The following is a 15,673-nucleotide window of genomic DNA, read 5'->3' as shown; positions in this document are numbered from 1 at the left end:
TATATATATATATAAGTATGTCTTGTGTTCTTTCTATACTTATCAATGATGAATATTTATCTAGTCCATTTTTACATGTATTTTTAACAAATATTTTTCTTATATGTTTTATATATTTATAGGTTGCAAATATTAATCAATGACAAAACTTTGTTCCATATTTTAAATTTTTTATCAATAGTACCGTGTGTTAAGAGCTAGGTATGGAGAGGTGGGAGGTCACATCCAGGAAGGGGGGCGCGACACATCTACTTGGTGGAGGATGATTTGTCTCGTGAGGGAGGGAGTTGGGTCGGGGTTTGGAAATTGGTTTGATGACAATACTAGGCGGGTGGTAGGTAATGGTCAAACCACATTCTTTTGGACTGATAACTGGCTGGGTGAAGCTCCTTTAAAGCTTCAATTCAGTCGTCTGTATGAGTTATCAGTGCATGAGGAGTGTTCGGTGGAGGACATAGAGAGATTGGGGTAGGGGAAAGGAGGTAATGCCTGGTGTTGGAGGAGGCGTCTGATGGCGTGGGAGGAGGATAGCGTGAGGGAGTGTTCTGCTTTGTTGAATAACGTTATTTTGCAGAAAAATATTCAAGACTACTGGAGGTGGTTACTAGATCCTATTCAAGGTTACTCGGTTCGCGAGACATATCGATTCCTAACTTTTGCTGCTGAACCGACGATTGCTAGTGACTGTAACGATGTATGGAATAAGCTAGTTCCTGCTAAAGTTTCCATATTTGCTTGGCGTCTTTTTCAAGATAGAATTTCCACAAGAGCTAATTTGGTGAGACAACATGTTCTTCAACCGACTGATAATTTATGTGTTGGAGGGTGCGGTAGCATTGAGACAGCAAATCATCTTTTCCTTGGATGCAATTTATTTGGGACTGTTTGGTACTTAGTATGTCAGTGGCTTGGAATCTCATTTGTCTTTCCAGGGCATATTAGAGATCATTACTTTCAATTTACTCATTTGGCAGGCTTATCACGAACTTCTTATTCCTACTTAAAGGTTATTTGGCTTGCTTCTGTTTGGGCAATCTGGAAGATAGAAACAACAGTGGTATTTTTGACAAGGTGTAGCGAATTTCCTTTTCATGGATATCTTTGAATTTTGTTCCAATAACTTTGGTTTCCATGACTGGTGGTGATATCCACTACTTTGTATTGGTGTCATGTAATTGTTTTTTGTTTTGTCCGGTGGTGGCACTTTCTCTTAGGTGTCTGGTCTTTGTAACAAACCACTACAACATTTTTGGTCTAAAACTACGGCTGAAAATTGTAGCCATAGTTGATAAAACCGTTGTTTTACCTTTCGACAATGCTTTTCTTTCCGTTGTAGTCTAAGGCGTTGTCTTTTCATTTGACAACGGATTTGTTGCATACAGGAAAATGCAACAGATAAAAATCGTTGTCTATAATTACTTTAAAAATGAGTTTACAGCAACAAAAACCGTTGTCACTGATTTTAGAGAAAAAAAAACATAATTTTTCATTATTATATCTCAAAACCTACTTATTCACTGATCAACCATTTAAGTTTTAAAATGTGAATAGTGCACATATCAACTTTTTATGAGCTTAAATGGTGACATCAAGCATTAAATTCTAGAGAACTTGATTATAGATGATAATCTAGTATGAATCAAAATAAATGTCTAATCAAAGTTGATCATTTTGTAATGGATATCAACAATTTAGCCTTCAATGTGAGATTTATTACATTAAAATAAATGTCTAACCAAAGTTAATCAATTTTGTCATGAATATCGACAATTTAGCCTTCAATGTGAAATTTATTACATCAAATAATGAAAATAAACAAGAATTAATGAGTCAAATTATTCTTCATCCTCATCTTCGTCCAAGTCATCAAAGAATTTTTCTTCATCCTCTTCGTCTGATTCATCAAAGAAGTGTTCTTCATCCTCTTCTTCGTAGTTATCAACAAAACATTCACCACCCATAGATCTATTATTTACCTACAAGATAAAAATAAAAATTAATTCATTATTATACTCACAATGTTGCAATGTGGCAGATAGTTCATTCAAAAAAGATTAATCCCCTTATCCGCAAAACCACATCATCCATACCAACTATCTTATTTTTACTACTGCAAAGAATCATTATACAACACCGGACCGGAACAAGACCAAAAGAAAATCAGTCCAAAACAGATAAAACAGGAACAACAAATACTAGCTTAAGGGGAAAAACAGAAACCATCACACAACCGAGGACAAATCAGGACTAGAGCTAAACAATTGACAGCATACCAAAAAAAGGGCCTCATATTATATTAATCTAAATGCTTATGTTTCATATTCAGATTTGTCTCTGTTTGTTCGTCCTCCTACTATTCGAGGTGAGATCATGTATCACATGAGAACTATTATGATAGTTTCTACCCATGAAGGTTCCATCATCCCTGACATATTATATTCTAACTTGAAACATTTGAGATCCATACCTTACTGAGCATGACAACAAGAAAGCCATCTTCAGAGACTTCATTATCAGCTAAAGTAGTTTCATCTTTCAAAACTTTTCCATTGTGAATTAGCAATTGTTGTCTGCATGGGTAATTATCTTTTTCTTGAATGTCTTCAATATTCGTTTTTACATCCATTATCTAACAAAATTGAATGAATATTGAGAATTCGAAATGGCTTCCTTTCAGAGTCTTCACTGTGAGCTTCATGACTGACTGATCCAGAATCAAAGAAATCGAAGCATCCAGTGGTTAGTGAAAAAAGAGAAATAAAGCTTAAAACAATCAACTTTTTCTACTTCTATTTTTCACTTTGGAGTTCAGTTATTTTATCAAGTGATTGACACCCAACTTCAAGAACTTAATAATAAAATGATAATCTGAAGTGGCCTACCTCATTTAGTCTACATATAATATGAAAATTATAATTTATAGATTGATTACTCCAAATGATGTTTATCTCTATTGCAACAATTAGCCGACACTTCAATATACGGAAAACATACCTCATGATTAGATGTAGATGAATGTCGAACATTATTGTCATCATTTCGGGTTGATAAAAAAGCTCCTAAATCCCCCATATCTATGCCTGTGTTGCTTTGGTTCAGCATGACTCTTAGAAGAACTTGCAATTTTTCTTCCATTGCAGCCATATCCTTTCTATGTATAGTCTCCATCTCTTGGACCTTGTCAGTTAAACTTTTCACCTCAGCAGCATGCTTTTTTTCCATATTTGCCGCTTTATTTCTTTTCAACATAGAATATGTTGTAACTCTTCCATAGCAGCGCAATCTCCCTGGTTTTTCTTTTCCAAAGACAGTTTGAAAAGCTTCAACCGAAGAATGACCAGAATTATGCAGAGAAGTGATTCAGTGAAGTGCTTATGAGAGAGAGGTAAGCGTTTGTGTTGAAGTGATTTTGAGAAGTGATTTTGAGAAGTGCTTATGAGAGGCAAGCAAAAGAGAGAGGGATGAGAAAGAGAGAGATGAGAGAGAGTGGGAGAGAAACGTGAAGAAGCGCTTATTAGAGAGAGTGAAAAGAAAATTTGGATTCTTCTCTCTGAAATGTAAAAATAAAAGAAATTAAAAAAATTAAAGTAAAATAATTAAATATTATTAAAATTAAAACTGTTGTGTTATTATTGTTTATTTTTTTTTTTTGAAAATTTGTGTTATTGTTGTTTAGATTAAATAAGACTACCATTTAAAATTGTGTTGTTTTAGTTAAATTACACAACAGTTTTATTTGACTCCTTTAAAAGTGGCGTTGCATTATAGCCTAAATGTTGCAGTGGACATTGGATGATTCACCATTTTTAGCACACCTTATGCGGGATGAATACTTCATCCTTTGAGCAATATATTTCATTTTTGATTTGTTAAATTTTTTTTTATCAATAGCACGTATTTGTTCCCTTTTATGTTATGTAGTTAGACTTTGTTAGTGGCAAATATTTGTTTTGTATGGTATGCGTTTTTCGATATTATTTATTTACAAAACTTTGTCCCGTGTTTTTTATTGTATATATTCATCGGTGGGAAATATTTGTCTCGTATTTTTGTACTATCTATCAATGATAATGAATTGTCATGTGTTTTTTTTATATTCTTTCAAAAAAAAAATTGTTTTTTGTTTATAATTTATCAGTGACAAAAAAAAAAAAAATATGTCCCGTATTTTTTATTATATTTTTGAAGTAACAAAGTAATGTGTTTTTGCCATTAAAAAAAATTATTAATGTGTTTTTTAGTATTCAGGTCCTTATTATAAGAAGAAAAATAAAATAAAAATTATTAAAATCAGAACCATCAATAGTTATTATAATATTTAAATGTTTTTATAAATATACGTTCATAAAAATTTGTGAAGTATTAAATATACTTACTAATACTTAAAAAGACAAATATTAAATGAGAAAAAAAAAATCTTTTAAACAATATATACCTCAAAATTTACGAGATTTTCTTATAAAATTAGGATAAAAATATTTTTTTTTATAACTTTTCTTATAAGATTATAACAAGTATTGGAAGGAGTACCATTCTTTTATTTTGAACGTTTAGCATATTTGTCCTCTTGAACTTAGCTCAGTTTGTATGAACAATGCATATGTGCTAAGTTCGGGGTTCAAATCTCGGCCACCATCAAATAAAAAACGCTTAGCATAACAAAGAAATTTATTTTCATCTTTCAAATCTATATTGATTTTGTAACCAAAATAATCTATATTGATTTGATCTCTCATAATATTGAGTATATATTTTTTTGAAATAATTCCTCTTCATAAAATTAAAACAAAAAAATATTTCTGACGTATCAATGTTACTCTTTATAAAGAAAAAAGAAATTTATTTTTTTGTAATTTTGACCCCAATCCAAAAGGAGAAAGAATATAAAAAATATATGAAAATTACTTTCTTTTTTGATCAAGTGAAAATCATTTTTTTTTTATCAAGTGAAAATCACTTATTTAACTAAAGGAAAATGGAAAATAAGTTGGAGGTTTGATTTTGGGTTAAAACGGACCATAAATCACCCCTATTTGATAAATCAAGAAGAAAAAAGTGGTGACAGCTAAAGTTTGTGAAAGAGAAAGGCACGGCACCCCGGCAAACACATATTTGCTTAAAAATAATAATTGACCCTAAACCTGATTAAAAACTAAAATAGAAAATAGGTTTAAAAAAAAGAAAAGAAAGGGATTAATGGTAATATCAATCAGCTTTTTCTAGTAATAAAATATATATTTAATTTTGGGGCATTCCGAGAATTAATGGAAGTATCAATTAGCTTAATTAGTGATTGATTTCGTATATATTTTTACCATCCATCCATATTCACGTGTGTATTAACAAAATAGGCACTAAAAGAGGCTACAATTTTATTAGAGTGAGCAAAATTCTATAATAAAAAAAAATCTGAACAATGAATATCTATAAATACCTCCTACGTTAATGACTCTTCATTAGAAATTCCCCATCGAAAGAAAAGAAAAGGAGGAATAGAGCTTCCATAGAGGTAAAAAAAATAAATTTGATTTCTATATTGTTGATCATGTCATGAATCTTCACTGCATTATTTCTATATGGCTGCTCTTGTATTAATTATATTTCAAATATGATGCAAAACAATTAATCCATGAACTGAAAATTAGTTAATCCTTATAAAGCTTTTTTTTTTTTTTAGTTCTCTTCTCAGATCTCACTATCTCGGGGACAATTTATGTCTCCTTTAGTCCCTTAATAATTTCAAAGTTCGGTCGAGTGGTAGGAATAAAAAGGATCTTTGATCTCGAAGATCTACTTCGAGGCCTCACATAAAAAATAAAAAAAAAACCTATGTAAAATCAAAACATGGGTGTGTTTGTGTTAATTGGTATTTATTTATTTTTATTTTTTTGAGAGCTGGTATATATTTATTTGTTTATTATTAATTTTATATATAGAAAAGATTTAGGGTTTGGGGATAGTGCCTTAAGAGAGGGAGGACTTTAGATATATATATATATTTTTGTTTTTTGTTTTGAAGAAGCCAAAATGGAATTATATAAACACAAACAGAGCAATTTCGAAAGAACAAGGTGTGCCTTTGAAACTACCGTAAAGAACCAAGTTTTACATAGCACACAAACACAACAAAAACAACATTAGCCACTTACCAAACAAGTTGCGTGCCAAAAACAAAATTATCTTATTTAGCTTTCGACCACCCTAAATACAACATCTTAACCTTGTCTAATAAGCGGGGAATGGGAGTAACCACATCTTAAAGGGAACTTACAAAATATTAACTTTTACACCCCTTTAAGAAGGCTCGAATCCAGGATTTCTCGAATTAAGATTTGCCTTTTTGCAATTAGACCAAACATTATTCACTACAATATTTTTATAAGATTTGTTTATTTTATTTATATATATTTGCTTTTATTTTGGTACGTCATTAAAAAAATGTTGTAACATTGCGTAATGCTTCATTTTTCATACATATATTTTTTACAATCGATCCTTCAAATTATTTATTTATAATTCTGATAAATAATTTTAATAATATGATTATCCTTCAGAAATGACAACATGGAGAGTAACTCGTTCCGCAAAAAGAGTAACTCGTTCAGCTGCAAGTCCACATTCTAGGTTTGAAAAGTTACATGACACTAAGAAATCAGCTTTCAAGAAGAAGAAAGGGAGAAAAGTTTATGCAGGTGAGACATCTGAAGAGGAAATTGTGAAGGACACCGCTCAAAAAGATGTTGTGATGGTAGCTGAGATATCTGGAGAGGAAATTGTGAAGAACGCCGATCAAAAAGATGTTGTGATGGTAGCTGAGATATATGGAGAGGAAATTGTGAAGAACGCCGATCAAAAAGATGTTGTGATCGAAGCTGAGAGATATGAAGAGGAAATTGTGAAGAATGCCAATCAAAAAGATGTTGCGATCGTAGCTGGGATATCTGAAGAGGAAATTGTGAAGAACGTCGATAAAAAAGATGTTGTAATGGTAGATGAGATATCTGGAGAGGAAATTGTGAAGAACGCCGATCAAAAAGATGTTGTGATCGAAGCTGAGAGATATAAAGAGGAAATTGTGAAGAATGCCGATCAAAAAGATGCTGTGATCGTAGCTGGGACATCTGAAGAGGAAATTGTGAAGAACGCCGATAAAAAAGATGTTGTGATGGTAGATGAGATATCTGGAGAGGAAATTGTGAAGAACGCCGATCAAAAAGATGTTGTGATCGTAGCTGAGAGATATGAAGAGGAAATTGTGAAGAATACCGATCAAAAAGATGTTGTGATCGTAGCTGAGATATCTGAAGAGGAAACTGTGAAGAACGTCGATCAAAAAGAAGATTATGCTGATGTGGTTAAGAAAGTCTCGTGTCTTTTTTATATTTATGAATAACAAATATTAGTCATTTTTTATATTTATTAATAACAAATATTAGTCATGTGGTTTTTTATTGTGTTTATCAGTCACAAATACTTCTCTCAAAAACATTATTATTTTTATCAACGACAAGATATAGTCTAGTGTTTCTTGTATATTTATTTGTGATAAAAGTATGGCCCGTGTTCTTTTTATACTTTTCAACGACATATATTTATGTAGTTTTTTTTTTTAATGGGGACAAGTACTTATACAAATTTATTTTCTATTCAAAAATCGAATTCGACTATCCTAAACAATTTACCTTTGGTGAAGTTCATTAATTATTTGTGCTAAATTGTTTCGTTGCCCTCATTTCTATCAAAAAATATTGTTTTATTGCTAATTTATTTACGAATTTATCATATAGTGGTGTGAGTGAATATGACCTTAGTATATGAAATGAAGAAAAAATAATTTTGAGAATAGATGTATACAATAGCAATAAGAGATTATAATATTAAAATATTTGTGTTAGTTCTCAAGGATCATACATGGATTCTAGCTTTTCTTTGATATTATCACGTATCCCTCGACAACATCATTCGTGTCCAAACAATATTGTGAAATCAATTGTATCATTCAATCGTCGATGTCTCAAACTATTGAATGATTCAAGAGTCGGTCTTATCTCAAACTATTAAATTCCCTTGATATTACTCTTTCAACAACAATTCTACATTCATTCATCATAATTTTTCAGTGGAACTCTTCCTCATAACAACAATCATAACTTAAGAATTAATTAACCTCAACAACGTCCTCATCACCATCATAACAACACTCATACTATAACCCCTTTACAACCCTACAACAAAATAATAAACCCTAGAGATGAAGAGATTCTATCCCTTACCTCGATTTCTTCTGAAATTTTCAGCTTGGCTTGATCCGGTCGCAACTAGGGTTTCTTCTCTTATGCTCCTTTTTTTTTTTCTTCACGTTCAACAAAAGTGATTCTTCTAACTTCTAATGTTTCCATTTATACTTGGGTCAATCACATGTTATAACTTTCTTCTCCTTTATTCACTATACTTTTACTCCTCCCCTCCCCCATTTATTTAAAACTTATATTCTACACCTCCGACTTGTATTATATTTTCTTAATTCTTCTCTTCATCCTATTATCCCTTATAATACATCACTGATCCACATTATAATCATAATAAACACGACTCCACCTATTTAACCTCACAAAATTAATTAAATAGAAATTTGGGGTGTTACAGTTGTTGTGAGTGGATTTTCCTCACATGAGTCTTCGGAGCTCTGATACGTTACGGGATAGGGATAATTTGTCGTTGTATTCATCATTCCTTATGTATCATTATGAACCTGTTGGTGTTTGATTAAATCTTTAAAGATATTTATGTTTAGGCCATGTGCCAGAATTTATTGGAAGTTGTTTTAATGTTGAAAATATTCCGTTGCGATGAATTATTATGTTTTACCGAAGACTATTATTTAATAAATAATATTTTATTCTATTTATGGATTTTTGAAAAGCAGTGTGACATTCCGTTTGTTGATTACTCTGATTATTTAAATGAAATTTTTATGTTGGGAAAACGGGGTGTTACAATAACCAAAAGGAAAGCAAACATTCTTAGCTTTCAGCCAGTTAAGAAATATGATTTTAACCTTTTTCAAAAGCTGCATAATAGATTTAAGGGTTAATAGAGCTTTACCCCCTTGTAATATAGGACACTTTTAGTTTTCCCCCTTGTAAATTTTTGGCTTAATTGCACTTTTCCCCCCTATCATTTGCTAATTGTGCGATTTTGCACCCCCTCTTTTTTTTTTGAGCGATTTTGCACCCTTTCTAATTTTTCACCCCATCTTTGTGTTCAATTACACTTTTGCCCCTTATCTTTTTGCTAATTGTGCGATTTTGCACCTTCTCTTCTTTTTTTTTGAGCGATTTTGCACCCTATCTTTAGCCCCTTTTCCTCTATTTTAATGATGATTTTGAACAAAACACAATTGACAAAAGATGGGGTGCAAAATCACACAATTAGCAAAAGATAGGGAGGAAAAGTGCAATTAAGCCTAATTTTTTTTTTAGATTCCATCCTTGTAAAATAAAGATTCTTCAAGATTACCCCCTGAGCTCTGTGACTTCAGCAGAATCAATGATGTGACATTTTTTTTTATTTTTCAATTCTTTTTGGATGCCACGTGTAAAAAAGAATTTACATGTCATTTATAATTAAAAAAAATTAAAAAATATATTTTTTTAAAAACCTAAAAATCTTTTTTTAATTATTTTTTAAAAAGCTAAAATTATTTTAAAAATCAGAAAAAAATACTATTTTTTTTTTCAAAAATTTGAAGAATAAAAAAAAATCAAATTTTTATTTTGAAAATGAAGTTCCAGATTTTTTTTTTTTTTTTAAATCCTTGCTAATTTCAGGAAAAAAAAATGAATTTAAAAAAAGAATTCGTAAAAATTCAGGAATAAATTTTTTGAATTCTTTTCTAAATTCTAACTTAATATATTTCCCATCAATGACTGGAAAACCCATATGATAATACCATTTCCATTCTCGAATTTAATATATTTTCAAATTATGAAAAAATTTCTAAAAAAATTCGAATTAAATTAAAATTATAAAATTCGAATAAAAAAAATATTATCTAATTTTTTTTGAATTTGTAAAAAATATTTGAATTTTTTTCTAATTATTTAATTTATAAAAATTCTGAAATAAAGATTTTGAAATATAAAATAATTTTTTTTTTATTTTGAAAATTAAATTTAAAAAATCTGAATGTTTTTTCTGATTTTTAAAAAAAAATCTGGAACTTAATTTTTTAAGAAAATCTGAATTTTTTTTCTGATTTTTTAAATTTTTTTAAAAAAATTTGACTTTTTTTCGATTTTAAAATTTTTTATTTTTTTCCTGAATTTTAACTTTTTTATTATAAATGACATGAAAAATGTATTTTACACGTGGCATCCAAAAAAAATGGCACGTCAGTGACACATCAAAGATTCTGCTGAGTCATAGTGCATATGGGGCAATCTTGAAGAATCTTTATTTTATAAGAACGAAATCTAAAAAAAAAAATTCAGGGATTAAAACCAAAAGTGTCCTATATTACAGATATTACAGGGAGTAAAGCCCTATTAACCCTAGATTTAACTTTATTTAAGAATAGCCGATGGTTCCGTTCATTGCAAAGGACCCAAATGCAACATAGTCAAATGGAATGAGCCTAAACAATTCTTCTTCTTATTGCAGTTATGCATTAACACTTTCTGCTTCTAGTAGCCGAGGAATTGCATCGTTCAAATGAAAGAAAATGCATCATTTCGTTTGGTTTCAGGAGTGGAAAATAAATTCAATAAAATTGGATAGAGAATTGTGGTGATATGGATTTTGATGTTGATATCAAATTGTGTAATACAAATTGCAAGGAAATGATGATTATATAGTAGGGTTGGGATTGTGTTGTTATTAAAAGTTGTTCGTTGCGGCTCCTCCGCATAATTGTTAAGGGTGTGTTTAGATTGAGGGTTTAGGAGGGGAAGGGAGGTGAGAGTTTACTTTTCGTTTTTAAATTACGGACTATATAACATGTTTTTTTAAAATAAATTAAGTGTGATTCGAGTGTTATATCATTGTTTATCATGTTAATATGTTAACTTTTTATAATATTTTATAGTGTCCGTAATTTAAAAATAATAAGTAAATCCTCCCCTCCCTTCCCCTCCTAAATCCTCAATCCAAACACACCCTAAATAACTTGATTTACACTCCCTGATGAGCAGCGCTTTGAAAATAGTACACGTGGCATGATTTAGACCTAAATCATGGATGTGCATTATTGTATAGAAAATGTTTGATTCGTTTATATTGTAGATTATGCCTAAATCAAGCACGGACACTCTTCGGATTAGGCGTGTTCCGGTGTCGGACACGTGTTGTGTCCGACACGACAACGACACTTGTAATTACACTGAATTATGTAATTTTTTTAAATTATTAGCTGTGTCGGCGTATCAGTGTCCGTGTCGTGTCCGATGTCCGAGTCCATATCCGTGTTTCATAGTGTGAAGTGTTAATGCTTTTGCATGTCTATAAGAGATTCGTGATATCTCATCTAAACGTTTTTAGCTAATGTTGGATTCGAACTCAAAATCAGAAAAGAGAGAAAAGTAAAACACACCAATGACATAGTATTTTCATCTTATAGTCTGACGGCTAGATCAATAACATTTCTCAGTTAAATGTAATACAAAAGAAACTAAAATAAATAAAAACACTCTTTTTAATATCAATCAAATCTTCAACCATCCAAGTTTTCCTCTTTTGAGTTTGGCAGTGGCACCAATCCCTGCCACCATCAAAACACATTATGCAATTTTAAATATTGATTTGATAGAATGCATATACAATACAAGCCTTTTGAGGTTGAGTATACTGGTTCTAACATGACAACATTCTAAAATTAAAAGTAAAAGAAAAACTATTAAAGAAAATTTATGTTACCTTTAAGAATATTTTTAAAGCTTCTTCTTTGGAGTGGGTGTTCATGATTTTGAGAGCCTCCTCCTGCAACAAGAGTTTTCAGTCATAATGATATATAATATGTAAATATATAAGGCTAAAATATGGTTTTAGTCCCTGCAAATATGCCCCGTTTTGGTTTTAGTTCCTGTAAAAAAAAATTTGTTTTTGGTCATTGTAAATTTTTTGCAAGGACCTTTTTAAAAAGCAAAATATTTTGCAGGGACCAAAAACTACAAAATAGGTTCAGTCATCATGTGCCACGTATGCAAATCATCACAAAAATAGGGTCAGGACTATTTTAAAAAACAAAAAATTTTGCAAGGACCAAAAACAATTTTTTTTTACAAGGACTAAAACCAAAACGAGACATATTTGCAGGGACTAAAACCATATTTTAGCCAATTAGTGAGAAATGTAACAAATAAAAAAGTCCTAGCTCAATTGGCAAAATGCCGAAATTGTTGGGCCGGACTCCATGACCGGGATTCGAACCCCGGTACCTCCACTTGTGTGTGATTTTATAATGGCTTTGTCATTTCGTTTATCTACCAAAAAAAAAATTATTAGGAAAAGAAGAGAAAAAACCGAACCCGGGCTGCGTTTAGTTGATCTTGACGTAACGTTTTGGGTTCATCAAGAAAAAGGTTCCTTCCAATCTTAAAAGGAATTGACATTGTTGTTTTGTCGTTCTTCTTCTCTACAACGTGATTATTCATCATTTTTATCTCCGAATTTTACTTTGGTGTACCTCTCACTAAAACTCACCTTCTATTTCTTTCTTTTCTTTTCAGTAGGATATATTTATGTAGAAGTGGTATTGGAAGGCAAAGCAAGAAAAAGAAATAAAATTGATAATAAAATCAATTAATATAACCATTAAACAAATTGATATGATTTTACAGATAAAATAAATTAATTCCTTTTTGGTATTTTTTTCTATTTTTTTTAAGAAATCAAAATGGAATTGAAACACCAAGAGTGATGGATGCACCTCGCACAAGGTGTGCAAAAGAGAATCTCTCAATCAAGTTACAAGTTAATGTCTGGTGCCAAAAGCAAGCAAAAGAAAAAAATTTCATACACAAAAAAGAAGAAAGCTATTACGTAACACATACATAGCAAAGGGTGCCGCCACCAGTAAGTATAACGGAAGACAAAGGCAAACATTTTTGCTTTCAACCAAACAAAAGACATAAACTTAACGCTATCCAATAAGTGCGCCAATGTGTATATTTTGTGTTCCGTTTTTGTTCTTTTGAAACTAGATCATTTAATGGTTCGATTGTGTTAAAAAAATTCAGAAAAATTATATTTTTTATTAAATAAATCACTTATGTTGTAACCAAAAAATAAATAAATCACTTATGTCATTTTTAACTGTGTTATTTAGGAGTTTTATAAAAAATAAAAATAAAAAAAAAACAACATTTTTTACTCTAAAATATATATATATTTTTTTATAACAAAGAAGGCATCGCAATGTCTAATTAAAAAAAAAAAGTAACTTTTATAGGCAGTAAAAAAAAAAAAAAATTAGCTTCAATTTTTTTAAAGTTGAAACCAACGTGACATGACTTTTGCCTAAATTATCTCTAGTGTATACTTTTAATACCAAGTTAAAGGATAATGTTTTCATGAACACCCTTTTTTCTATACACATATTGTATCACTTCCATATGAGAGTGTTTGAGAGACATGAAAGATGAATTTCTCGTGTAGGAACCATATGGACACATATCACAATTATATGTAGGTGTGCAAGTGGTATATGTCATCTAAGGTGGTTTATGTATCATTACCCCGCATACATAATTGTAGTTTTTTTCTTTATTAAATTATTATATTATTTTAATAGTATAAAAATAAAATAAATAATACTTACATGCAAATGTTAAATTTAATCGATCAACTATGAATTTTCAATAAAAGACTATTTTTTACTACATCAAATAATTTATTCATCTTAATGTTAAAAAAGAAATCAAGCGTATGTAATTTATTATAATTTTTTTTTTCAAGTTTTAGTTTTTTTTAATTATTAATAAAATTAAAAAATTGTTCCCTTTTTTTTTTATAGTTTATAATGAAATTAATTAATTCAATATTCCAAAATTATATAATTATGAATGAATAGATAAATTCAATAGATGAATAGATTAAATAATTTAATATTTTAAAACAAGGGGATCCGCTTGCACCTTTTCTTTTTCTCTTGGTGGCAGAGGGTTTCGGTGGTTTAATGAGGAACGCAGTGCGGCTAAACATTTTTTAGGGCTTCAAGGTTAAGGAAGTGGGGAAGATCTATTCTCATCTTTAATATGTCCATGATACTCTTTGTGTGGGGAAAACAACAGTGGAGAATTTGTGGACTTTGAAAGCTTTGCTTAGGGGTTTTGAGATGACATCCGGGTTGAAAGTCAATTTTTTCAAGAGTTGTTTGATGGGTATTAATGTTGAGCCGGAATTTATGGGAATGACATGTAATTTCTTAATTTTCCGTCAAGGCAAAATAAATTACACGTGAACACCCATACAAAGAAGCGGATGTTTCCACCTATCATTGGTAACTATAACTACAGGACACCTTGTAACACCCTAAACCCTTAAAGCGATAATAACGCAGATAATATAAATTATACAAGGATCTAGATGTCACTTCTTCGAATGGATCAACATGCATAAACAATTTTCACAAACATCGTAGCGGAATAATAATAACATCTCTCCATCAAATAAAAATAATCATCACAACAGTCAACAATAATAAAATAAGTCACCAAGTAGCCATGTCATCATACAACTCATATCACTACATAGTCTCAAAAATCTCCAACAGATATATAATAATAAAACATCTAGGATTGACCCCTAATTAGAGCCCTAGGAACTACGACATCAAAGCGGTAAACGAGGTAGCTCCGATCAAAGCTATCCTACAAGCATATTCACCAAGAGAAAGCAACTAATCATGCACACCGTCTACCCATCCACACGAATAAGGTTGACGGTCAACCAAACGACCACTAGGGGTTACTCCACAATACTAAAATATAATCATATGAAAGTAAACAAGCATGATTTAAATCCACATGATTAATAACTACAACACCATCATAAATAACAAGTATAACAATTCGCAATTACATTTTCACACCTACACATATTCACCAAATTTCACCAACGCAATTATTCATCAACGTGTCACCGATATAATTATTCACCGAGCACATAAGCAATTATGACACTTGTTAAGTTATGCAATACATTTAGACACGACTCTACATGCATGTGGTACCGATCATCGTCAAGGTCGTAACCTCAAAACATCGCCTCTTGATACGAAATTGTATCATAAACATCGCCTATGAACACTTACGAATACATGAACATATGACACAACAATGTATACGTTCATACACTAAATCACCAACATAAACACCGACACCTTTTGTACATGCAAACGCCACCAATACCATCACCCAATTGCATGTAAGAATTCAACATTTTATCACATATCATCAACAACAAAATCATCATCAACAACATTCATCTCAAAGATACAACAAGGTTCCAAAATTCGCATTTCACATAAAGACATAAAGACGGATGTTTAGCCACATCTTGACATCTATCAATTTAAACACCCAATCTTTAACCATTCATTCACATTCAATCATACTAACATGAATTAAAAGTCTCCTACGAGTTATCCGGCCATAAAGTATTAATTTGACAAAGT

The 15,673-nt window shown here is 30.7% G+C and overlaps 2 protein-coding genes and 1 long non-coding RNA gene across 3 annotated transcripts; 1 reads left to right on the top strand and 2 right to left on the bottom strand.

Annotated features, from left to right (window-relative positions):
- Positions 1-511: 511 nt before the first annotated feature.
- On the top strand, positions 512-1,105 carry LOC112416589 (uncharacterized). Its single transcript, XM_024770840.1, has one exon. It carries the CDS (start codon positions 512-514, stop codon positions 1,103-1,105), a length of 594 nt encoding a protein of 197 aa, XP_024626608.1.
- Positions 1,106-1,683: 578 nt separating this feature from the next.
- On the bottom strand, positions 1,684-2,615 carry LOC11438415 (uncharacterized). The gene is made up of 2 exons (XR_005643083.1): positions 2,468-2,615; positions 1,684-1,976 (listed from the first exon to the last, which is right to left on the bottom strand). It is a non-coding gene; the product is annotated as an uncharacterized lncRNA (long non-coding RNA).
- A 14-nt stretch (positions 2,616-2,629) lies between these two features.
- Positions 2,630-3,360, bottom strand: LOC112416107 (uncharacterized; the record flags this gene model as incomplete). Its single annotated transcript, XM_024770839.2, has 2 exons — positions 2,630-2,704; positions 2,995-3,360. Coding segments are annotated over 2 exons (441 nt in total), but the record flags the coding sequence as incomplete, so codon positions are not given.
- Between the last annotated feature and the right edge of the window lie 12,313 nt (positions 3,361-15,673).

This window comes from Medicago truncatula, chromosome 7 (assembly GCF_003473485.1).
Source record: "Medicago truncatula cultivar Jemalong A17 chromosome 7, MtrunA17r5.0-ANR, whole genome shotgun sequence".
Classification (NCBI taxonomy): Eukaryota; Viridiplantae; Streptophyta; class Magnoliopsida; order Fabales; family Fabaceae; genus Medicago; species Medicago truncatula.
The sequence above is the reverse complement of the archived record's forward strand: the minus strand, read 5'-3'. Positions and strand labels throughout refer to the sequence as shown.

What these genes read in the sequence shown, in the direction of transcription:
- LOC112416589 (XM_024770840.1), top strand. Translation starts at nt 512, where the DNA reads ATGGCGTGGGAGGAGGATAGCGTGAGGGAGTGTTCTGCTTTGTTGAAT.